The sequence below is a fragment of the Amblyraja radiata genome, chromosome 1, assembly GCF_010909765.2.
Source record: "Amblyraja radiata isolate CabotCenter1 chromosome 1, sAmbRad1.1.pri, whole genome shotgun sequence".
Taxonomy (NCBI): domain Eukaryota; kingdom Metazoa; phylum Chordata; class Chondrichthyes; order Rajiformes; family Rajidae; genus Amblyraja; species Amblyraja radiata.
The window spans coordinates 49,506,504-49,531,973 of record NC_045956.1 but is presented as its reverse complement, the minus strand read 5'-3'; the positions used below and the strand labels follow the sequence as shown (position 1 = coordinate 49,531,973).

General features: G+C 43.7%; 1 protein-coding gene across 1 annotated transcript in view; it reads right to left on the bottom strand.

Moving 5' to 3' along the window:
- Positions 1-25,470, bottom strand: part of LOC116973458 (rod cGMP-specific 3',5'-cyclic phosphodiesterase subunit beta-like) — a 56,671-nt gene that overhangs the window by 12,725 nt on the left and 18,476 nt on the right. The window contains exons 2-16 of the mRNA XM_033021559.1: positions 22,548-22,700; positions 22,365-22,454; positions 19,715-19,855; positions 16,649-16,723; positions 15,434-15,498; positions 15,263-15,329; positions 12,000-12,047; positions 10,763-10,912; positions 10,521-10,664; positions 9,115-9,180; positions 7,218-7,364; positions 6,549-6,656; positions 4,124-4,233; positions 2,460-2,547; positions 2,136-2,236 (exon numbers count right to left, since the gene is read on the bottom strand). Coding sequence (XP_032877450.1) covers positions 2,136-2,236; positions 2,460-2,547; positions 4,124-4,233; positions 6,549-6,656; positions 7,218-7,364; positions 9,115-9,180; positions 10,521-10,664; positions 10,763-10,912; positions 12,000-12,047; positions 15,263-15,329; positions 15,434-15,498; positions 16,649-16,723; positions 19,715-19,855; positions 22,365-22,454; positions 22,548-22,700 — 1,553 coding nt within the window. The remainder of the gene's footprint in view (positions 1-2,135; positions 2,237-2,459; positions 2,548-4,123; positions 4,234-6,548; positions 6,657-7,217; positions 7,365-9,114; positions 9,181-10,520; positions 10,665-10,762; positions 10,913-11,999; positions 12,048-15,262; positions 15,330-15,433; positions 15,499-16,648; positions 16,724-19,714; positions 19,856-22,364; positions 22,455-22,547; positions 22,701-25,470) is intronic.

Genomic DNA, 25,470 nt, shown 5'->3' with positions numbered 1-25,470 from the left:
GTGTTCCTCTTTCTGTTACTTAATTGGAATGTTGTGCCGAATAAGTAGGGTTCTCTGATTTGATTTTCATTTCATTTCATTTCCTTTCATAGATTGCTGCTGGGCAAACATCACCCCCATCTGGGAGATCAATGCCCATGAACGACAAACAAAAGTTGACGATAAATTTAAAGACATTTAAAAAAGAAAGTGGGAATGCCAAGCTAAAAGAAAAATTACTTAAAAGACCTATTGCTGCCTAATTCCTTTCAGGAGGGACTTCAAGATTCAAGATTAAATTTAATTGTCACAGGTACCACTAAGGTACAGTGAAATTTGAGTTACCATACTGCCATACTGTGAGAAAAGCAACAATACACATTTCACATAAAATAAAATTTAACATAAACATCCACCACAGCAGAATCCACATTCCTCACTACAATGGAAGGCAATAAAGTTCAGTCATCTTCCTCCTTTGTTCACCCTTGGTCGGGGCTGAACCCTCTGCACTTGCTGTTGCCGATGGTCCGCTGTTCAAGCCCTCTCGTCGGGATGATCGAAACTCCGGCGTCGGGACGGATCGGAACACTCTGCGGCATGGTGCTCCTGAGTCGGCCGCTTCTTACTGGAGACCTCTGCTTCACGGTGTTAAAGTCCACAGAGCCCACGGTCGAAGCTCCTACATTGGCAATCCTCGGCAAAAGATTCCAGACTCTGCGATGGTAAGTCCGCGCCCGCGCTGTGCCCGCGGCTTGAAGCTCCGGGCCGGTCTCCAAGAAAGGTCACACCACTCCACGTTGTAGGCCACAGGGGGAGGGGGGGGGGTGCGACACAGAGAAAAATTGCATCTCCGTCGAGGTAAGTGACTGGAAAAAGTTCCCCCTGATCCCACCCCCGCACCTCCCACATATAACATACCAAGAGACATTAAAACAAGCATTCAAGACATACATAAAATAATAAAAACAGAGAAGGGACGAGACAGACTGCTGGCGAGGCAGCCATTACGTGGCAAAAGCACCTGGCTTTTTGGGAGTCACAGTAAACCAAAATGCAAGCTTTAGGTTTAAAAATGCAACTTAACCACCAGATGGGGCACCCTTCATGCCTTCTGTAAACAAAGCAACATTCACTGTTTGACCCAGCCATCCTCAAAGATAAGCAGCAGAACATTTCCCTGGAGGAGTTTTATTTGTTCGGTAAGTAGTGAAATGCTTTGAAAGATAAGATTTTGAGGTACAGTTACGGCAACAACTGCAAATATCTAGATCACATTTGATCTGACGGCATATTCTTCTCTGTAATCCCTCTAATCACTGTTCATTCTACTTCAAACAATGTTTTTGAAATGACATCTTTATATTAATAAGTGAATGACCCATGCTCTAAATTCCATTGTTTTGTTTGTTTCTTTGACAGCCCAGGTATATTGTGCCAATGGTTTCAGTCCACAAACTGCCAGTACAAGAATGTTTCTTCCCAGCATTTCAACTCTGTTACTTCAGGTACATTAGAGTTTGGAGTGCAGTGGTACAGCATGGAAACAGACCCTTCAGCCCACCATGTCCACGGCAACCATCACCTGTTCACACTAGTTCTATGTTATCCTATTTTCTCATCCATTGCCTACACATTAGGGGCAATTTTACAGAGGCCAATTAACCTACAAATTCGAACATCTTTGGGACGTGGGAGGAAACCAGAGCTCCTGGAGGAAACCCATGCGGTCATAGGGAGAACATGCAAACTCCACACAAACAGCACCCAAGGTCAGGATCGAACCCGGGTCTCTGGCGCTGTGAGGCAGCGGATCTGCCAGCTGCCCTCTGGAAGATTTGCCCCAAAGAGAAGCATACGATAAAGCTTACCTTGTAAACCTTTAACTTGCCCAGCATGTGGTTGGGTTAATTATGTAATATGATTTCGAAGAGTTTGCACTTGTAAGGAAGAATTTAAACTGTGTAGCAATGCATTTAAAAAAAAATCTTTTGACTTTATAACTAATTTCAATCAATCAATATCTCTTTGTGACAAATCAGTTCTTTGGCTGAGACACTGCAAAGCCTCAGCGATCCTCTTTCTATGGTATTATGTCTGCTAGATAGATGAATTACAATGCTGTTCATCAATAAAGGAGACTTACTGCCCCTTACTTAAAATAGAGAGCCAAGTCTGTAGCAATGATAGCAATGTCCATCAGGCGTAGGACGTGTTCATACTGTCTCCTGTTCAAGTTCTGGAATATGTTCAGTGTCTGAAAGAGAACAGGTGGGATAGGTTTCAAATTCCTCTTGAATTCAATGGAAGAATTAACGTCAACGTGCGATGAGCTATCATCCACAGTGGTACCAAACAAATGGATTATACCATCCGTCCACACTTTTTCAACCACATTCTGTTCAATTTCACTCCAATGTCTGATCAGTTCAGTAAGAAGACCCCGACTAATCACGAGTCCACCTGATTCCAAGACTCACCTCATCAGCAAGTAGAGTCTTGCTGAACTCCAAGTGGTGACGTTCCATGATTGAAGAACCATGGAGTTTAGCCAATGGGTGCTGGGACCTGGTAATAAAGAAACAGCAATGAGAAATAGTGGGTTGCTTCTTACCGTGGGCAACAGTGACTTTCCAGAGGACCACGAACAAAGGGAACAGATAAACCAAAGAGTTCAAAAGGGAACTGCAGATGCTGGAATATCGAAGGTACACAAAATTGCTGGAGGAACTCAGCGGGTGCAGCAGCATCTATGGAGCGAAGGAAATAGGCGACGTTTCGGGCCGAAACCCTTCTTCAGACTGATGGGGGGTGGGGAAAGAAAGAAGGAAAAAGGGGAGGAGGAGGAGCCCGAGGGCGGGCGGATGGGAGGGTGGGAGGAGACAGCTAGAGGGTGAAGGAAGGGGAGGGGACAGCACAGGCTAGCCAAATTGGGGGAATTCAATGTTGATGCCATAAGGGCGCAAGGACCCCAGACGGAATATGAGGTGCTGTTGTTCAATCATTTTTAAACGTAGCTTTAAGTAAAAATTAAATGAATTTGTGCATTCTGGTAACCTTTTGTCTTTTCTACCTAAGTCAGTAAACTACCCTCCTATCAAGGTCACATTCCCTCAATCCATAAACTATCCTCCATCTCCCATCCAGTTAGTAAGTTATCCTCCATGTCAGTAACTCACCCTCCATATAATCAACCCTTCCCAAGCCCATTTCCAGATCTCTAGAAATCTATGTGATCATAATTATCATTGTAGTATCGTACTACTAAATGAACATTAATTCTTACATTCTAGATGGCATCATCTGCCATTATAAAGAGATTGCGTTTTTTATTCTGTGTTCAACATTATCTACAAATTGAACGGGTATTTAATAAATTAATAGATTGAATTTAACAAAATAAGGGTTGGTCATCTAACCTGAAACATTAACTGTTTTCTTTTCTTTTAGCAGATGCTATTTGATTGACTGGGGTATATAGAAGCATAGAAAGAGTGCAGCACAAGGAAAAGCCCTTTGGTCCACTATGTCGGTGCCAGCCCAAGATGCCAAGTTAAACTAATCTCATCAGGCAGCATGTGGTCCATACCCTCTTTTCCCTGCATCTTGATATTGGTTTATTATTGTCACGTTTACCGAGATATAGTGAAAAAACTTTATGCAGCTACCTAGATGCCTCTTAAATGTTGCTATTGTGCCTGCATTTAACGCCTCCCCATGTAGCACATCCCAAGCATCTACCAATCCATGTCAAACATTTGCTCAGTAAATCTACTTGAAATTTCCCCTTCACACCCGAAACCTTTGTCCTCTATCATTTGACATTTCCACTCCAGGAAAAACACTCTAAAGTCAATCTCTCATAATTTTATATATTTCTATCAAGTCACCTGCCAGCCTTCAACTGTTTATCCAATATTTCCTTATAGCTAATACACTTTAATCCAGAATTACTGATTCTGATTCTAAAACGTTAATATCACATCTAACATTAAATGTCCAATTCATTTTGGAATAATGTTATTTATCACACGTTACTTAATTTACCAGTGGCAGATCCGTTTATGAAGACAGTTAGCATGCAACAAAAGCTTTTCACTGCACCTCGATACACATGAAAATAAGCTATTCTCAAACAACTTACTTCAGCTGGTACAAGTTGTTGGTTCCCCTGTGATCAATGTCATGGCAAAACCCCGCAGTTAACATGGCCATTCTTTCCAGGTCTGTATAATAGTTTTTCAATTTACCGGTCTGCGGAAATAAAACAACCTGTGAGATTTTGTCCAATTGATCTTCACGGCAGGCCACAGCCCCTGGTAATGCAACTTCCAGTGGCAGGAAAATCTATCTTTACCGATATGTAATCAGTAATCAGAAATTGCAGATCCACAAATATGTGAGCATTGAATTTATTGGGTAAAGCTATTTACATGCTGTTTACATGGATAAGAGGAAAACATGAGGTTATCCACTTTGGTGGCAAAAACAGGAAAGTAGATTATTATCTGAATGGTGGCCGATTAGGAAAGGGGGAGATGCAACGAGACCTGGGTGTCATGGTACACCAGTCATTAAAAGTAGGCAAAGGTACACAAAATTGCTGGGGAAACTCAGCGGGTGCAGCAGCATCTATGGAGCGAAGGAAATAGGCGACGTTTCGGGCCGAAACCCTTCTTCAGACTGATGGGGGGTGGGGGGGGGAGAAGGAAGGAAAAGGGGAGGAGGAGGAGGAGCCCGAGGGCGGGCGGATGGGAGGGTGGGAGGAGACAGCTAGAGGGTTAAGGAAGGGGAGGAGACAGCAAGGGCTAGCAAAATTGGGAGAATTCAATGTTAATGCCATCCGGACGCAAGGTCCCCAGACGGAATATGAGGTGCTGTTCCTCCAATTTCCGCTGTTGCTCACTCTGGCAATGGAGGAGACCCAGGACAGAGAGGTCGGATTGGGAATAGGAGGGGGAGTTGAAGTGCTGAGCCACCGGGAGTTCAGGTAGGTTATTGCGGACTGAGCGGAGGTGTTCGGCGAAATGATCGCCCAACCTACGCTTAGTCTCCCCGATGTAAATCAGCTGACATCTAGAGCAGCGGATGCAGTAGATGAGGTTGGAGGAGATACAGTTGAACCTTTGTCGCACCTGGAACGACTGCTTGGGTCCTTGAATGGAGTCGAGGGGGGAGGTGAAGGGACAGGTGTTGCATTTCTTGCGGTTGCAACGGAAAGTGCCCGGGGAGGGGGTGGTGCGGGAGGGAAGGGAAGAATTGACGAGGGAGTTGCGGAGGGAGCGGTCTTTGCGGAAGGCAGACATAGGGGGAGATGGGAAGATGTGGCGAGTGGTGGGGTCACGTTGGAGGTGGCGGAAATGGCGGAGGATAATGTGTTGTATTTGCCGGCTGGTGGGGTGAAAGGTGAGGACCAGAGGGACTCTGCCCTTGTTGCGAGTGCGGGGATGGGGAGAGAGAGCAGTGTTACGGGGTATGGATGAGACCCTGGTGTGAGCCTCATCTATGGTGGCGGAGGGGAATCCCCGTTCCCTGAAGAACGAGGACATTTCCGATGCCCTGGTATGGAATGTCTCATCCTGGGAACAGATGCGGCGTAGGCGGAGGAATTGGGAGTAGGGGATGGAGTCTTTACAGGGGGCAGGGTGGGAAGACGTGTAGTCCAGATAGCCATGTGAGTCAGTGGGTTTGTAATGTATGTCGGTCAGGAGTCTGTGCCCTGCGATGGAGATGGTGAGGTCAAGGAATGGTAGGGAAGTGTCGGAAATCGTCCAGGTGTATTGGAGTGCCGGATGGAAGTTGGTGGTGAAGTGGATGAAGTCAGTCAGTTATGTGTAGGTGCAGGAGGTGGCCCCAAAGCAGTCGTCAATGTAACGGAGGTAGAGGTCGGGGATGGGGCCCTGGTACGTCTCGAACAAGGATTGTTCAACGTACCCGACAAAGAGGCATGTTTGAAGCAGGGTCTCGACACAAAACGTCACCTATTCTTTTTCTCCAGATATGCTGCTTGACCCGCTGAGTTACTCCAGCATCTTGTGTCTATCTTCACAACATTTATATCTTGCATTGATATGGGCCATTAACTTCAAAATATATCTTTGTGAAGTAGTAATGAATGTAATGGTAGTGCTGTGGTTATGTCGTTGGACTTGAACTCCAGTGGCATAGGTAAGCAGTCCAATGATTATAGGCTCACATTCTGCCTTGGCAGTTTGATTATTTGAATTAAGAAATTAAAAACATGGCATCAATTAGTAATGTCTAGCTATGGGTTGATTAAAAAAAAAGCAACCATCTTGAGAATTAAATATATTTTGGAATAATTGCAATTTTTAAATTGTCAGAATGAATCTTAACACATTTTAAAGGTGATATTGAAACAAAGGAGGAGGAAGCCAGAAAGGAAAGACGTCTTACATTGGAATGTTAAATGGATACCTCTGTTTAATTATTCATGGATACAATGCTTTTCTTATCGAGCAAGATGGGAAAAACAGTCTGTGACATGAATCTGTATTTTAGAAACTTCTGGTTCTTCTAAAAAGGTAGGATTTTGGAAATAATCTTACCATCATAAGCGTGAACATGGTTTGGCCAACGTTAAATCCATGGCGCCAATTGTGGTAGGTAATTCTTCGATATCCTTTACTTAACGAGTAAATGAATCGGACTAGCACCTATGAAACATCCATGGAATATTTTGTTAATTGAGGAAAATGAGGGAGGCTTTTCTTCAGCAGCCAGTAAAATGCATCATCTTTAACAATTTAAGGGAATTTGGGAATTATGAACTGTATGATCCATGTTACATATCTCTGAAATGATCCACTTAGACATTATGCAACAAATGTCAATAATAGAGAATCTTTAGGGTTGGATATTCTTTTTGAAGGGATGGAAGTGAAGTTGGTTGGCTAATTGGCTACTGTAAGTTGCCCTTGGTGGCTAGGTAATGCTGGAATCTATGGGTAGTTGATTGGAATGTGGGAAGAATGAAATTAAATTAGTGTAGGATTAATGTAAATAGGGTGGCATGGACTCAGTGGGAGGAAGGTTCTATTTTCAAGTTGTTTCAAGCTCTATCCATGACTATTGGGAAAGTTATGTCCAGTTTGTTCAATAATGTTTCTGAAAGATAAATCTAGGATCTGAATACTTCAAAGAACACCCAGAATCTTAAATCAAAAAATTCTCTGGTCACTTCCTTTTCAGGCATTTCATCGCATAGAATTACCTACCTCACGTGGAATATGGAATTTGTTCACCACTTTTAATTCGTAGTACATCTGAATGCCACACCGCACAAGATCCATCTCAGCATGTTCAAGATCACTAAAACTGAATTCATAAATGTCAAAATCTTCTGCTGCCGGAAGTTGCTTGTCCTAGAAAATAAAATGATGTCACATTGTTTAATAGGAAAAGTTGGATATGGGACGGTAAGTTGCAATGTTCTATCTATGTGTTTAAGCAGTTTAAGCCTCATCATTCTTGTAGTTTCATTCCTTTGAAAACTGTTCCCAATAAGGGCAGCACAATGGTGCAGCAGTAGAGATGCTGCCTCATAGCGGCAGAGACCCAAGTTCAATCCTGACTACGAGTGCTGTCTATACAATGGAGCTCGAACGTTCTCTCTGTGACCATGTGTGTTTTGTGTAGGTGCTCTGGTTTCCTCCCACATTCCAAAGACATGGAGGTTTGTCAGTAAATTGGCCCTAGTGTGTATGATGTCGAAAGTGGGATAGTAGTGATCGGGTGATCCGAACATAGAATGGGTGGTCGATAGTCAGTGTGGACTTGGTGAACTGAAGGGCCAGTTTCCAAGCTGTATCTCTAAAAATTAAATTAAAATAAAATGTTTGCAAGATCATAAAATACCTATTACACTGTTCACACTGTAATTCAATACTGAAAATATGAAGTGACCTCTGTGTAATAATGAAATCGCCTTTGTTATTGAATCCAATTAATTTATATACAGAACTCATCATGAAATATTGAATTGGTTCTAATGGAAAGCTTAATTAACAATGCTGCTAAAAATGTCATTATTAAAGAAGAACCTATTGGTGGAATAAACATGGAGGAATGTTGTTCACCATGGCAAAAATTTCAACCTCAACCCAATCCCAATAAAATTTGGGTAGTGGAATTTGGAGAGAAAATGGAAGGGTATTTGTGGTAACCACAACCTGGCTTTGAAATTGTGAAATAAATATTAAAAAATGCTGGAAACATTCAGTAGGGCAGGCCACATCTGTGGAAAGAGAAACAGTGTGTAAGAAGGAACTGCCAATGCTGGTTTAAACTGAAGATAGACACAAAAAGCTGGAGTAACTCAGAGGGACAGGCAGCATCTCTGGAGGGAAGGAATGGGTGACTTTTTGGGTCGAGATACTTCTTCAGACAACAGAAACTGTTATTGTTTCAGGTCTGAGAACCTTTGACAGAGCTGGGAAAGAGAGAAGTCAAATTAGTTTTCAGGAACACATAAGGTGGGGGAGGGATGAACAGAACAAGAAGAATATCTCAGACAGGGTGTGGCCAAATGAGTTAACATGACGGTTAGACTCAGGTTGTGCTTCATTGTCTGTGTAGTGTGTTACAACCAGCTTGTCTGTGGGAGATGCCTGGCAGGGCCTTACAACTAATAGAAAGAGAAAAACTGAACCAAAAATCACAGATGGTTGACTGGCAGAAATAGCCAATTCTAATGCAGAAGGAAAGAAAGTCTGAAATAGCAAAAGTTGAAGAATTCAATATTGAGTCCAAGAGGATGATGTATACCCAGACAAAAAAAATGGGGTGTTGTTCCTTAAACTCACATTGTGCCTCATTGTAAGACTGCAAGAGACCCCAAACAGAAAGGTCAGGGTGGGAGTAGGATGGGAATTGATGTCTGAACAAAGTTAACACTTGAGGTCAAGATCCTTCATCAGATCTAACAATTTCGTAACATAAGTAACTCAAAACTAACATTGCTGAAGAACTAGTAACTAACTTGTCCATGTACACCTGTGCTTGTAGGCTGCACATGTTAGAGCTCAGAACTGATAAACAGCAGCTTTGATATTACTTTGCCAAGACCGTCCACGTTTAGAATGCTTTGAGCAGGAGCAATATGTCATGTCTTACCAAGATTTCTTGCAATTCTTGCTCATCACATTCGTTGGGTTCTTTTCCAAAATATTCCCTAGTTGGCTGATAACAAAGAACAAGATTTAGTGATTGTACAACTAATTAAACCTTCAAACAAATAGAATAAATATTTGGCTTGGATCATTTACTTTAGCAAGGTGGTTATACTATATTGTTGTAGTAATATCCTGAATATAGTTCATCCTATTTCAGCTAACAGATCTGTCACTATTTGAGTTAAAAGGTACTGTATAATACAATTCTCCATGTTATTTAGTGCAGGCAAATTATGTGATGCAGATTGAATTTAAACTATCTTGTTTATCAGCTTGATTGTAGCTTAACATTACTCTGAATTACTGCTTCAGTGGATGAGCCAACCATTGTACAAACACCTATGCCCCTGTTTCTCATACTCCTCTGTTTTTTTGTCCCTCATCGACAGAGCAAACCATACCTTGAATTAGTAATAGAGTGATACAATACAGAACCATGCACTTCAGCACAACTTGCCCACACCAATCACCGTGCCCCATCTACACTAGTCTACACTTGTCTATGTTTGTCACATATCCCTCTAAACTATTCCATCCATGTACCTGTCCAAATGTTTCTTAAACGTCCTGATAGTACCTGCCTCGACTACTTCCTCCTGCAGCACGTTCCATATATCTAGCACCCTTTGTGTAAAAAAAGGTTTTTCATCAAAGGGGAAGATGTCCCCTTTCAACCTCCAATTGGGCCTACGCTACCCACTGCCAGCAGGCTTAAAAAAGAGTAAATATAGAAAGTGCTGGAAACATTCAGGGTAAAGAAACCAGATATTTCAACTATTTCTCTTTCTACAGCTCTGCCTGATCTGACCATAATGAAGTGCTTTGAGAGATTGGTTAGGGGGCGAGTCAATTCCTGCCTCAGACCTGGGCGGCACAGTGGCGCAACGGTAGAGTTGCTGCCTTACAGCGCCAGACATCTGGGTTCAATCTGACCACGGGTTTTGTCTGTACGGATGCTCCCTGTGACCGCGTATGTTTTCTCTGGGTGCTCCTGTTTCCTCCCACATGTCAATAATGTTGAGGCTTGTAGATATATTGCCTTTTGTAAATTGTCCCTAGTGCATAGGATACAATTAGTGTACAGGTGATCGGCACAGACTTTGTTTGCCAAAGGGTCTGTTTCTAAGCTGTATCTCTAAACTAAATTAAAGAACAGTAACAGTATAAATGCTTTCCTGAAAAACTATTTGTCATAATCACACTGAATTGGATCATTGCCTGACAACAATGTGGCGCTGGGATAACAACATTGTCCTCACTCCCCTGTCAAATTGCTGCCACCTGCAAACATTAAAACATTTCTTTTTTAAAGAAGACGTTAATATGCCTTCTTGGGCAAAGACATACCAATATGTCCTGAATTTCTTCCTTGCTGCATTTCACATGATAGAGCACCATTCCTTGGGCAATGTCCTTTCGATGTTCAAGCTTGCTCATTTTATCGTATGTGTCCGTGTTGAGAACAGACCAGCCCAGGAACTGGGTCAAGGACTAGGGGTAGAAACAGAGGCAGCAAATAATGAAATGCCAAGAAGGCACCTTATAGTGGACAAACGATCAGGTGAAAAGATCCAGAGTACCAGACTTACTTCCATAAGAACCTCATCCATTTCATCAAAAGGTTTCCCATCTTTCCTGTTGTAAAATGTGGCGATTCCAACAATCTCTTCCTTTTTGTTTACTATTGGCATTGAAAGGACATTTTTGATTGTCCATCCAAAACTATCCAAAGGTTCAGTCTGAATGAAGGGGAAAAAAGAGAATGTATAAATGGCACCAGTTTGAAATATGCTAATCTTGCCAGGAAGTAAAAATTATCTTCTGTTATGAGCATGAGCCACTCAATGTGTTTTGCTCCTTTTCCCAGTTCTGTGCAAGGGCCAACTGGTCATGACCGAGAAATGCAAGTGCAGCACACTTTGGAGTGACCACAACTCTGACACTTGAGGGAGAGGAATATAATCCAATAAGAGCAGAAATAACAGGGAAAAAACACTTGATCCAGCAAGTACGGTGATTTCTGTTTCAGCTTTCTCACCATCTCTCTCACACACTTTTCTAGCTGAAAGCTGAACCACTAATGATGGCTGCTGAAATGGCAATTATACCCTGACTTAATTACCATTTGACATAAAGATGCTTTTCACTTCCCTGCATGATCCTAACAATGAAAAGGAACAAAAGGGTAATGTATGAATAGGTATATAAAGGCACAAACGATTAGTAAGGATGGCAAGGGTTATAGGGAGAAGGGGGTTGAGAGGGAACCTGCCATGATTGAATGGTGGAGTAGTTTCCATGGGCCAAATGGCCTACTGCTGCCCCTATGACATGAACTTATAAAATAGAATAGTCATCTGGGTGAGGTATAAGTGCTGCAAGAAGAATCGGTAACTAAGGTATTTGTGTTGATTTTCAACATTTACTAAGAATTTTACTTGGACAATTTTAGATATTCCCTTGTACAGAGGCTCAGCCCAACTTGCCAATGTTGATCAAGGTGCTCCATCTAAGCTGGTCCCATTTGTCCACATTAGGCCCATATCCCTCTAAACCTTTCACAGAACAGAGAACAGTGAATCTAGAAAAGTAATCACAGAACATAGAACAAAAAACATAGAGCATAAAACAGTAAATGTTGATTCTGCATGGATCAATCATTTCATTCCGTACTTATTCCTTAACTGTTGGAACTAGATTCTGAACAGATAAGCCAACAACAGCTTAGGTTTGCTTGTTTCTGAATGACATTCTGAATGACAGGAGTTGGGATTTGAAGGGGCTACTAAATCAGTGGTTTGTGGCTCCAGTTGTTGGTTGTTTTACCTGGAAGGTGAATGTATCTTCAGTTGCTGCATTCATGATATTGCAAATCTGTAAAGATAATAATGAACTCAATTAGTCATAGAGAATGACTGCATGGAAACAGGTTGTTTGGCCCACTGAGTCCAAGCCAACCACCAACCACACATTTACACTAATAGTACCTTCATCCCATGTTGTATTCTCCCCGCAATCTCATCATCTCCCTCCAAGAGTCTATCACTCACTTATACTCTATGATGAACTTACAGTGGAAAATGAATCAACCAACCCACACATCTTTGAGATGTGGGAGGAAACTTGGAGGAAACCCATGTGGTCACGAGAACTGTAAAATGTGTATAATTGGATGAGAATATGAGAGTGAACTTGGGAGAAAAGCACGAACTGAAATGAAAAGATGGCTCAAACAAGTAATCTTCTAGGTTTTATTGGTAGAGAACAAGAGGAAGGATATCTTCCCTGTCCCAGGGTACTAACTGGCAAATACTGGACAGGAAAGATTTGGAGGGATATGGACCAAGTGCAGGCAAGTGGGACTAGTGTAGCTAGGACATTATTGGCCGGTGTGGGCAAGTCGGGCCGAAGGACCTGTCCCCGCACTGTATCACCCTATGACTCTATGACTGCGTATAAATGAAACATTCAGCCTCGCTTTGTATGGTGTGCTGACAAGGATGGGTTTCCCAAATCTCAAGAAGGTTTCTATCTGAGATCGATCTTTCGACCACTTGGTAGCTCCTGGAAATAATGGGGATTCCAGTATGTGGTTGTCCATGCAGTGGTCCATCCCTGGACTGCTGGAGATCCACGACATGGGTTGTTACATGGAACATTCACCTGAAGTACGCTAATAGGTATTTCTCAACTGCTGGTGAACCTCTTTGAGACCTGGAAGATTCTGCGTCCCATCTGTAGATGTTTCGAAAACCTCGGGAAACCCATCAGCTGATGTGAAACTAGGTGCTTTCAGGAGAAGTTTGATACATTCACACAATTTGTGGGGAGGCTTTCCCATTTCCACCGCCACAAGGTACCTCTTTAGTCAGAGGGTAGTGAATCCGTGGAGTTCATTGGCACAGATGGCTCTGGAGGCCGTCAATGGATATTTTTAAGGTGGAAATTGATAGATTTTTTATTAGTACGGGTGTCAGGGTTATGGGAAGAAGGAAGAAGGGGTTGACAGGAAAAGATAGATCAGCCATGATTGAATGGCATAGAAGACTTCATGGGTCTAATGGCCTAATTCTGCACTTCCAACTTATGCAGATTGCATCATACAAATTCCCACCTCTCTGCAACCCTGCCACCATGGTGCATCCCCCTTCCTGCAACCCCACCTCATTTGTCATGGACAATATGCCTCCATTCGGTTTTCAGTACTAAGCTGACCTCCATGTGTGGATTTCGTCTTAAACGAAAAGCATTTGCACTGGAGCTCAAATTCCACAGGATGATGCAATCCTCAGTCCAAAAATGTGCCCTTACATAACTCAAGCCAATAAACTCCAGGTTTCCATCTACATTCCATGAAGATGTTTCCCCAAAACCTCAGCTGAGGTTTGGACCCAAATAGAAATCCATCTGCACAGAATGAAATGACTCGCACGCAGTTTCCAAGAGATAGACCAACTTGCGAAGCCAAGTGAAAGATGTTTCACAAATAAGGTTAAAATTAAGCTGGTTTGCTCACAAGAGCAACCCATCTACATGAGCAACCCGCATACATTGGAGTCCAGGCCTGGAATGATTTTCAATGCCTTTGATCATGGGGCAATTCTAGCACAAGCATCTCCTGCAACATGTAGCCATCACTATTAGATCGTGTAGTGAATTATCTTCAGAGTTACGCTACTTCCCTGCCCTGCGTTTCAAGGCCGACTCAATGGAGTTTTAAATTGCGAGTTTCTTTGTTACTGACTTTGCCATCGCTCCATGTAACTAAATCTATTCTATATTTCTCCTAGAGTTATTTTCCAAGATATAATTGTGTTACCAGACACTCCAAGCCGCTGAGAGAGTTCTCCCAACGCTGGAGCACCATCATCCAGCGAGAGGGCCCTATAACATGGCAACTGCGGAGGCCTCAATAGGCCCGACCATGGGTGAACAAGAGGAAGAGGACTGGATTTTGTTGCTTTCCCTCACAGTGGGAACCATTGTGGGGGGATGTTTTTATTTTTTATGTTAAATTCTTTAATGTTGTGTTTTATTTTTTAATGTTTCTTTGTGTGTTATGTGTGGGGGGTGGTGTGGGGGGGTAAGGGGGAAACCGTTTCGGCCGCCTCTTCCATGGAGAGGCGACTTTTTCAGGTCGCCTCCCCCGTGGCCTAACAGCATGGATCGGCGCCGACTTTCCCGGAGACGCGCCCGGAGCTTCAGCGGCGGGCGCAGCGTGGTCTCTCGGCGCGGAGCGGGTGAGACCTCGCTGGAGGGGAGCGCTTCGTTACGCTGGCCCGCGGCAGCCGGCAGCCTGAAGCCGCGGTCTGCTGAACTCCAGCTGGTGCGGCGTCTACAGCCCGGGATCTCACGTTGGGGACCCGGGGGGAAGAAGAAGCTTCCACCGCCGGCCCGCGGCCGTCTTCTACCGCGGGTGCGGTATGGACTTACCATCTCCCCTGGAGGGGAGCTTCGACCGCCGGCCCTGCAGACTGCGGTGCTTCCGGCTGCGGCACGGCAGGTACTTTAAAACTTTGACCGCTGGCCTGCGGCCTACACCAGCCTGAAGCCGCGGTCTCTGGTTGGGAAGAGCCGATCCTGGACTCACCTTGAATTTGACTTTGTCCCTTACCATCTGGACGCCCGCAGCAACGGCTGTGGAGGGTGGTGGTCCCGACCACGGTGGAAAATGGAGGAGGACTGGCCAAGCTCTGTGCCTTCCACCACAGTGATGAATGCTGTGGTGGATGTTTGTGTAAAATGTTTATTGTGGTTGTGTTCTTTATTATTGTACCGCTGCTGGCAACCCAAATACCACCGACCTTGGTTGTGTGGCAATTAAATTATTTCAATTTCAATTTTATTGGTGTGCTGCAGATGGCTCGGAAAACATGGCTGCTGGAGGTGAGAGTGAACGCTGGCGCAATTGGCTGCCACTGCTCTCTCTCTGAATTGTGTATTGTTGCTGTATATGTTGGGGGTTTTTCATGCTTGTTTTAATTGTAAGGTGTCCTTGAGAGTCCTGAAAGGCGCCCATAAATAAAATGTATTATTATTATTATTATTACTTTACAAAATGCTTTAGTGGCTAAAAGAACAAAACTTACTAAGCCATTTTCTGCAACGTAAGTTGGCAGTCCACTAACCAAGGTCCAGTGGTCAGCAGGAGGAGTCCTGCAGAAGTGAGAGAGAGCAAGAGAGAGAAAACCCCAAGTTGGACTTTTATATCATTTTACCAGTTGAAAAAAATGGTCGTCTGCGACATGTTTAAAACTTACGGAATGACCTTAATCTCCTCCTTCCCGTGTAGAAAGTAATCAATGATTTTGTGATAGATTATTTCCTATAAAACGATAACATTCATTAATGACAATCAGAAATTACAGAAACAAAACCCAGTGGAATTTGTTATAGCCTTTATCAGCTCCCATCAGCCTTGCTTTGACACAAAATGGTGGATTAACTCAGCAGGTCCCGAGAGAACATGGCTTGGTTCAGCTGGTTCAAGCCTTGGTTCATCTGATATCCCTCTTGTCTCTGACCTTTTAACACTGGGGTGCAAAATCTAGATTGGCGCAGAGGATAGTACCAGCAATATTGGGCTAGTACCAGCAATGTTGGCCTAGAAATTCATCTTGTGTTGCACTTTACTTCTGAAATTTGATTCAACTAAAATCAACAAAATCAAATGTCAAAGCAGAATAAGGGTGTTTAATGTTTAAGAGCAAACAACAGAGGGCCTAAATCTGCCTTGTCACCTTTCAAATATTTTTATTTACATCTCATCCCTAATTTAGCAAAGACATCCCAGGGCTCCTCATGTAATGATATTGTCATCTGTCCATATTGGCCCAGATTACCAAAACCTTGTTTACAGGTGGAAGTTTTAACCAAGTGCCTTGAAGGAAAAAAAAGTGGTGGAAAGGCAGGGAGGTATAAGGAGAGAATTCCAGAGCTTGGAAACTTGACAGAAGAAAACATGAAACCCTGTAATGGAATGATTAAATTCAAAATTAGAGTTGGCCTGTTATCACAGTGGGTTATTGATGTGGAGGAATTACAGGGGTATGGAGAGGCAAGTGCAGGGAAGAGTTTATAACAAGGCTATGAGTATTAAAATGGAGGTACTGTTTAACAGGGAGTCACTGTGGGTCAGCAAGCCCTGGAGTGATACAAGGGTGGAGGAAATGTTAAACTGAAGGCACGTGTATGTTCTGAGGTCCTATTGAAGGAATCTAGAACACTTTATAAAGAAGACCAGAGAAGTTCCAGCCATCATAATCAGATTATTGGGCCCTCATTATATTATGGAACCCTGCTGTCTACAAATGAGCTGCCAACCTGTTCACAGTGTACAAGTGATGGTAATACACTGGTGGCAAAATGCCGAACAGATAGTGAAGTGCACAATAAAAACAAGGATGTTTCTGTGTCAATGCAAGTCTTTCTATAACAGAGTTCTCACTTTTACAATGAATCCAATTAAAACATACTCTGCCATCAGGTGTTCTGGGACCTTTGTAGGGAGGAACTTCACCCATCTGTTCAGGCCATAGGTCAAAGAATTCCTGCAAATAAAACACAAAAGAAATGCTGGATCTTTGTTATAAAACTGAATATTGAGATTGTTCATTTTCAGAACATAAAGATCAACACAGGGGCTGGAGAATGACTACCAGCTGCTAACGCCATGGTTAGGTGAAACAATGGAGACAACAACACAAACTGTTATAGGATAACATAGACTTAACACCCTCTCCAGTGGAATTGTATTTTAGAATGAAACCTTGTGTCAGACAGATGTGGCAAATGTGATGTAGGAAACGATACTCAGGAGCATTCCCCCATACAGGCATGACTTCTGTTTTGCCAGACGTAATTCTATAGTATGAATCCATCTGCACAAATGCATCCAGTGGTTTGTATTGTAGGATATTGGCCTATGACCTTTCTAATCAACCATGGATGCAAAAGTGACACTTTCCAGTGTTCTGAAATTGAGGAGGAACAAGATTAAAATGTAAAGTCTGAATGGAAGTCCAGGCATCCTGACCAAGAATTACACTGCAAACAACATAGCAAAGAAGTGATGGTTTGGTATTGTAAGTAAATATAACAAAATGCCACTAATGGCAGTGAGATCAATGACCATATAACTGGACATCAAGCACTGCAAACATTCTGAGGATGCAAAAAGCACTATATATGCAAAATATTCCGGCCATTTTTTCTCATCCTTGGCAAACTTGCAAATGTCATCGTGTGCCCACCAATATTTTTGACTCTTTTTGGCTAGTTATAAGCTGGTGCTAGTCACAAGTGAGGCAAGATCTTACTGGTCTACATTATCCATTGTCGACTAACTGAGTCATACTGTACAGGCATGGAGTCATAGAGTTATATAGCACAGAACAGACCCCTCGACTCAATTTTTTCCATACCAATACCCGATCTAGTGCCATTTTCCTGCATTTGACCCAAATCCCTCCAAACCTTTTCGATCTACATATCTGTCAAAATAACTGTCAAGCATTTTAATTGTCCTCCCCTACCACTTATTCTGACAGCTCCTTCCATAACCCATCACCCATAGGTCTTTACATTCTTTCCCTCTTGCCTTAAATTACACTCTCCAGATTTGGACCCGCCTACCCTGGCAAAAAAATGTGGACCCTTATCTATGCTCCTCATTGTTTTAAATAGGCCTATCAGGTCTCCTGCGATTCACAGGGAGGAAAAACACCAGCTATTCCACCTCCGTTTATAACTTAAGTCCTTCAGTTCCATTAGCATCCTTGTGAATCTTTTCTGCACCCTCTCCAGTTTGCTGATATCCTTATTATAGCTCGCTGGCCAGAACTGTGCGCAATTAGACTCTTAACTCAATGTTTTCAGTGGCATCGGAACAGGTGTTGCTGTTTTTTCCACACAGATCATCAAACTTTGTTTTCAACAAGGTGTTATTAAATATCAATGGCAGCTTTATGAAGGTGAAACTAATTAATGACAAGTAAGCACTGGCAAGTTTGGAAATGAGATGTTAAGAATTTCAAATGAATATAGATGTATTCACATTCTAGTTTGATTGCAATGTACAGTTTATTTTAGTTCACAACCCTCTGTGTAAAAAAAGTTTCCCCGCACATCTCCTTTAAATTTTGCCCCTCTTATTTTAAAGAAATACCCTCCGGTATTTGATTTTTCCATCCTGGGAAAAAGGTTCTGACTGTCTACCCTAGCTGTGACTTCATATTTTTTACAACGTTGGTTAACAATGGTTGCTTAGTCACAAAGTATTTGCAGTCGAGAAGCATTATCTTCATTTATTATTGATAGTAATTTGTTCCTGCTTTCCATGGTCCTTTCCAATGATCTTATCGTCTGTGAAGTGCAGTCCCGGACACAGTGACAGGCCTCTGAATGGAATCTGAATGTTGTTTTCATAGAATGAGTTTGTAACTTCTTATGCTACCCGCATACCAAGCAGAAGTATTCTATGGTAACTATCTTGACTCAGCATTGAAATTTGACAAACAAGTCAATGGCGTGGTAAAAGCTAGCTTCTTCCAGCTTCGGACGATAGCTAAAATAAAACAATTCCTCCAGTTTGATGACCTCAAAAAGATCATCCACACATTTATCTCCTCCCGCCTCAATTACTGCAACTCCCTCTACACTGGCATCAGCCAATCTTCCCTGTCCCGCCTGCAACTGGTCCAAAACGCCGCAGCGAGACTCCTGACGGGCACTCGAAAAAGGGACCACATCACCCCGATCCTGGCCTCTCTCCACTGGCTCCCTGTGCAGTTCCGAATAAATTTCAAGATCCTTCTTTATGTTTACAAAGCCCTAAACGGGCCCGCAGCCGCATTGAGGCCGTACGCACCGCCTCGACGGCCGTGCGCAGCATCTCGACGCTGTACACAGCGTCTTGACGGCGTACGCCTAGCACGAACTTCCCGCGGACTTCGCTTGAACTTCACGTCAACTCGTACGGGATCACTCGACTTCCGCGCGGCCCCCGCTTCCGGTATGGTCACGCTTGCCGCATGCAGTCGCATGCTCATGGGACAGGCCCTTTTGTACCTCCACCAATGTAAAGCACTTTGGTCAATGAGAGTTGTTTTTTAAATGTGCTATAGAAATAAAAGTGACTTGACGACTATAATGCCATCCATATGGTCAGATGATAGTCTCTATTCTTTTTTACTCCACTGGAGGTGTCCTCTCAATTTTTTTGGCATCTCTTCTAAATACAGTTGCCTTATATCTTCCCGTTGTGGGGAAAAGAGGCATTTTAATTAACAAATGATCAGGTTAAGAACTTTCACATTTGTCAATTTAAGTAAGAATTTGCCTGTTTAAGTTATCTAAGAGGTCATGTTAGTAGTACATTAAGCTGACTGTAAATAAACTCAACTTGCAACTAGGTTTTATTGTTGAAGCCTAAATTCCTGTAAATTAATATTTAGATGCATAACTGATTTTCATACTAGACAGGATCTGATTCAATGGTTCTTAATAATATGGCACTTGAATCAATATAATATGATCCAAACCTTTTCCTTGGTCATGTCCAGCAGTGCAACGGAGTATCTCTCACAGTTCAGGTAGGCTCTCACTGTGTAAAGAGCCTTGTGAAACTGTCGTTCAATATCTGTCAGCTCCTCAAACACTTTGTTAGCTGACCAGAGAAGAACCTGTGGAAATGGAAGAAACAATGAGACCAGAATAAAAGGATTCAGAGAGGAGATGAAAATAAACAGTATGGATGCTGGAAATGCACAATATAACTGTAAATGCTGGAAATACTCCACAAATCAGTCAGCGTGTTGGAGACAGCAACAGAGCTGCTGCCCCACAGTACCAGATAATCTTGATATCAGATTAGAATTAGAATTAGAATTACCTTTATTGTCATTCAGACCTTACGGTCTGAACGAAATTTCGTGCCTGCAGTCATACATACAATAATAAACAACAATAAATACAAATTAACATCCACCACAGTGAGTCCTCCAAGCACCTCCTCACTGTGGTGGAGGCAAAAATCTTAGGGCTGCTGTCTCTTCCCTCCTCTTCTCCCTCTGCGCTGAGGCGATACCCCACCGGGCGATGGTACAAACAGTCCCGCGGCTCACCGAGCTCCGCAAACGGGCCGGCTCAAACACCGCGGCCCGGGGTGGTCGAAGCTGCCGCCCTCCAGTCCAGCAGACACAGCCGCTGGCCCGCGGCTGAACCCCGGACTCAGGTCACCGCCGCCAGAACGCCGTCCCAGCCACCGGAGCACCGTTCCAGCCCCGAGCCGGATCGCCCTCACGTGAGTGCCGTTCCTCCCTCGAGCTGGGCCGCTCCGACGGGAACGCCGTTCCACCCTCGGGCTGGGCCGCCCTGACGGGAGCGCCACAGCCCCTCACGGGAGAGTCTCAGCCCCGCGCCAGGCCACCCTCACGGGAGTGTCACAGCCCCTCACGGGAGCGCCGTTCCAGCCCCGAGCCGGACCGCCCTCACGGGAGCGAGCCCAGGGCAAGTCCTGACTGGCTCTGCCTCCGGAGTCTCGAGGTCACCAGCTCCGCCATTAGGCCTCAGCGCAGACGGAGGCAGAGAAGGGGGATACGACAAAAAAGCCGCATTCCCCAGAAGGGAGAGACAGCAAGCCCTGTTTCAACCCCCCCACCCCCCCCCCCTCCCCCCACATAAACACAACCTAAAAACCAAAAACTTAACTGGACAAAACGAAAAAAAAACAACACAAAAAAGTAAAAACAAACGGACTGCAGGCGAGCCGCAGCTGCCAGGGCAGCACCGCTGCCTGAGTGGAGTTTGCATGGTCTTCTTGTGACAGCATGAATTTCCATCACTCACACCAGTTTCCTCTCACATCCCAAATATGTGCAGTAGATTAAATGGCCACCGTGAATTGCCCCAAGCGTGTGGGTGAATGGTAGAATCTGCAGGGAGTTGGTGAAAGTGTGATGAGAATAAATTGGGATTAATGTAGGATTAGTGCAACCGGGTGGTTGATGGTCAATGAGGTCTTGGTTGGTGGAACATCCTGTTACTGTGCTATGAATTTAAAATCTGTCTTCATATTAAACAATGTTAAAATACATGAAGCACTAATCATTGACATCTCGACAGGAATGTAGACATAAAATGCTGGAGTAACTCAGCGAGTCAGACAGCATCTCTGGAGTAAAGGAATAGGTGATATTTTGGGTCAAGACCCTTCTTCGGACTCGGAATTTACCTGGTTCCCTATCTGAAGAAAGGTTCCGACCCGAAATATCACATATTCATTTTCTCCGAGATGCTGCCTGACTCACTGAGTTAATCCAGTATTTGTGTCTATCTTTGGTATAAACCAGCACCGACAGTAACTTCCTACACTGATTCCATATCAAGTCACATACCATCCTGTCTTGGAATTATATAGGTCTAGTCGTTAATTTATCTATCTCCTGGAAATCACTAGCCAACCTTTTCATCACCAGAAATGCTACAGTTCAGAAAGATGGTTTCCTGTAATCATCCTAAATTCAGATAGACAATAAAAATTACATAGCCCATGATCTTCATGACCCATGAATATATTGGAGTTTTTTTTTAATTGCTAGATGGTCTACTACTGCTTCTTTGGCAAATGCCTCCGTGGAGGTCATCATTTGTTTCAAATGCACTGGTTATGAGAGGTTAGCTTGCATACAGTATATGTAGATTATTTGTGCTGTTTTAATGTTATATGCTCCATCCAACTAACAACCCAGGATGTCTAGGGATATAAATAAGCTGTTGCCATAGTTACAAAGTGAAAAGCAAACTCCCAGCAGTTGAGCTTTCTTGGATGGTGGCTAGTTCCACACTCGTAAGAAGTCCATAATTTGCATTGTAATATTATAAAGACTGCAAGCTAATCATAATCTATGCTCCCCTTGAGCATAACCCCCAAAATGGTCCTTGGGAATGAAGCAGAGATGACTAAGAAATCCCAACCTAATCTCAAATAGAACCGGAACATGCAGGAAACTCGCAACAGGTCAGGCAGTGTCTGTGGATGAGAAACAAAGTACAATTTTAAGGTTAAAGGCCTTTCCTGAGAGCAGGGTCTTTGACCTGTTGTTGATGACCTGATGAGTGTTTCCAGCGTTTTCTGTTTTTATTTGATTATCGATGTTTTGCTTAATGCAGTAGTTTTAGTTTTTCTTTTACCTGGCCTCTTCTAGTTTCACAGTTGTGAAGATAGTTCAGATGATAGATCTTGAGGTTCAAACTGGCAAAATTGAGGTATTTCAAGAAAAGCTGAAAGAAAGCAGATCACGCTCGTTAATAAACCAGTACAATCATACTTGTTTTATTTATCAACTTCTCTTACATGTACGTGGGAAAACTTACATCTTCATCATCTTCAGTGAAATAAGATCCATTTGTTTTATTGGTTGCCATTATCACAGCGACCATGTCCTTGCCATTCATGATAGGGGTTGCAAGCACGCTCTTTGTTTCATATTCTGTCAGTTTGTCCACATACATGCTGTAAAAGCTGGACTAATCCACAAGAAGCAAACAAAAATAAGTTAACATTAGGTCAGTGAGGGAGAGAGAGACTTTTCACAGAATACATTTTTCACAGTACAGTTAGGAAAGCAGTTGGTTTAGTTTGCATGTTATGAAACAGCCTCATGTTTTCCTATTTTTACGATGAAAGCCTATAGTACAGGCACTGAGTTGATATATAATAACCTATGCCTTATAATTTTATGCATCATCCATTTTAGAGCAACATAAGTTGTTTGACCTCTCAAGCCTTTCAGTCATTCCATAACATTATGGCTCATCTATGGTCTATTCCATCAATTTGTATTTGAGCCATATTTAATTTATATCAATCAAAATTAGCACTTTCTCTCCCATGAGAGATTCAAATGCCTACTACCCTTTGTACGCCATTTTCACTCCGGAAAAGCCTGACTAATAGTTAGACTTTTCCCTTTGTCCTGAACTCTCCAACCAGTAGCACAAGATTTTCTCTATTCTTTCCTGTTACTTCCCCCTTAATCCCATGATATATCCCCCACCTCCCAAGCCCACCCCCCACCACCCCCCCCCCCCTCCCCCTCCGACCCCCCCCCCCCCCAACCCCCACCCCCACCCCCAACCCCACCCCCCCCCCCCAGATCGAAGCCAGTGCCTTCCACGGTACATACAATTTGACAAAAAAACTTTTAAACGTGTTATAATTTCAAGTGCTACACTGGGACATTGTCACATGGAAGATCCATGTAGCAATGCCCCAGAGTAAATGTGGAGAGATCTCGACAAACTCTGGAATCTGCTATGTTGGACAGTATGTGCAGTTCTGTGGCAAATACATAGTAGATACATTTGCAGAAGTCCAAGATAAGAATCTACTTGTTTTTGTTTAGTTTAGAGATACAGCATGGAAACAGGCTCTTCTGCCCAACAAGTCTGCACCGACCAGCGATCCCCTTTGCAATAGCACACACTACATACGAGGGACAATTTACAATGTTTTTACCGAAGCCAATTAACCTACAGACCTGCACGTCTTTGAAGTGTGGGAGGAAACCGAAGCATCCGGGGAAAACCCACATGATCACGGGGAGAACGTACAAACTCTGTACGGACAGCGCCTAGTCAGGATCGTAACCAGGTCTTTGGCGCTGTAAGGCAGCAACTCTACTGCTGCCCCTTTAAGTAGAAATTGTGGGAGCTTCATATGTAACATGATATTAACCAATGAGACATAGCCCAATGGTCAAAGACAATAATTCACATCATCCCAAGCACAACACTGCAACCAACAACAGTCCATGCCATCACACTGGTAGACACAATAACCACAATACTAAACACAATATATAACCCATCATATACTAATCGCAGGACACTCCATCATCACATCACCAATCACAATTTTCTACACCATCACTTTGCCATGCACAAACTCCACAACGCCACACCGCCAAACATAATACAATAATCACAATATACTACACCAATGCACAACCAAATACTCCGTAATATCATACTACAAAGGTGCCCTCATTGCTGCAAAATCTGCCTACCTCTCCTCCATATTCACCGACACCTGCCTAAACCACAGAACCCTCTTCTCCACAGTGGGCAACCTCCTCAAGCCTCGAGCCAACACTCTCCCTACCTCTACTCTGGATCTCTGCAACTCATTCCTCAACTTTTTCGCTGATAAAATCAGCACCATCTATCAATCTTTATCCCCTGTACCCGACTCCCTAGCATCTACTCCGCCACCTACCAAGGCCCCTCCTTTCAACATCTCCACTGACCTCCTTACCCCTCCTCCACACTGCTTCCTCTCCCAGTTTGACCTGGTCACCCCTACTGAAATCTCCAAACTCATCAGCTCTTCCAAACCCACTACATGCTCCCTCGACCCTCTCCCCACTCCCCTGCTGAAGTCCTGCCTCCCCGTTCTCTGCCCCACCTCACTAATCTCTTCAACTCCTCATTGTCCCAAGGAATTGTCCCATCCGCTTTCAAAACTGCTGCTGTCACACCAATCTTAAAGAAACCTGGTCTTGATCCCTCCTCTCTCATTAACTACCGCCCAATCTCAAACCTCACCTTTCTTTCAAAAATCCTGGAGCGTATCGTTGCGTCGCAACTTCATTCCCACCTCCTTGCGTATAACCTACTTGAACCCCTCCAATCTGGCTTTCGCCCCCTCCATAGCACAGAAACTGCTCTCCTCAAAGTCCTCAACGACCTCCTCACCTCTGCTGACACTGGTTCCCTCAACATCCTCATCCTCCTTGACCTGAGCGCAGCCTTCGATACAGTGAACTATAACATCCTGCTCACCAGACTCAAAGACCTCGGCATTGAAGGCTCTGCACTCAGCTGGCTCCGTTCCTGCCTTTCCAACAGATCCCACTTCATCTCTCTCCACAACCACACCTCTGCTACAGTCACAGTCACTCAAGGCGTTCCCCAAGGCTCCGTAATCGGCCCCTTCCTCATCATCTACATCCTCCCCCTTGGTCAGATACTCCGCCACTTCAACCTGGACTTCCACTGTTACGCCGATGACACCCAGATCTACCTCGGCACCAAATCCCCCCACAACCCCCCCTCTCCCATATCAACTCCTGTTTGTCAGCTATAAAAACCTGGATGCAACATAACTTCCTCAAACTCAACAGCGATAAGACAGAATTCCTCCTCATAGGCTCCAAAGCCACACTCAGCAAAATCAATAACCCCACTCTCACCATCGACGGCACCACTGTCTCCCCATCTCCCCAGGCCCGCAACC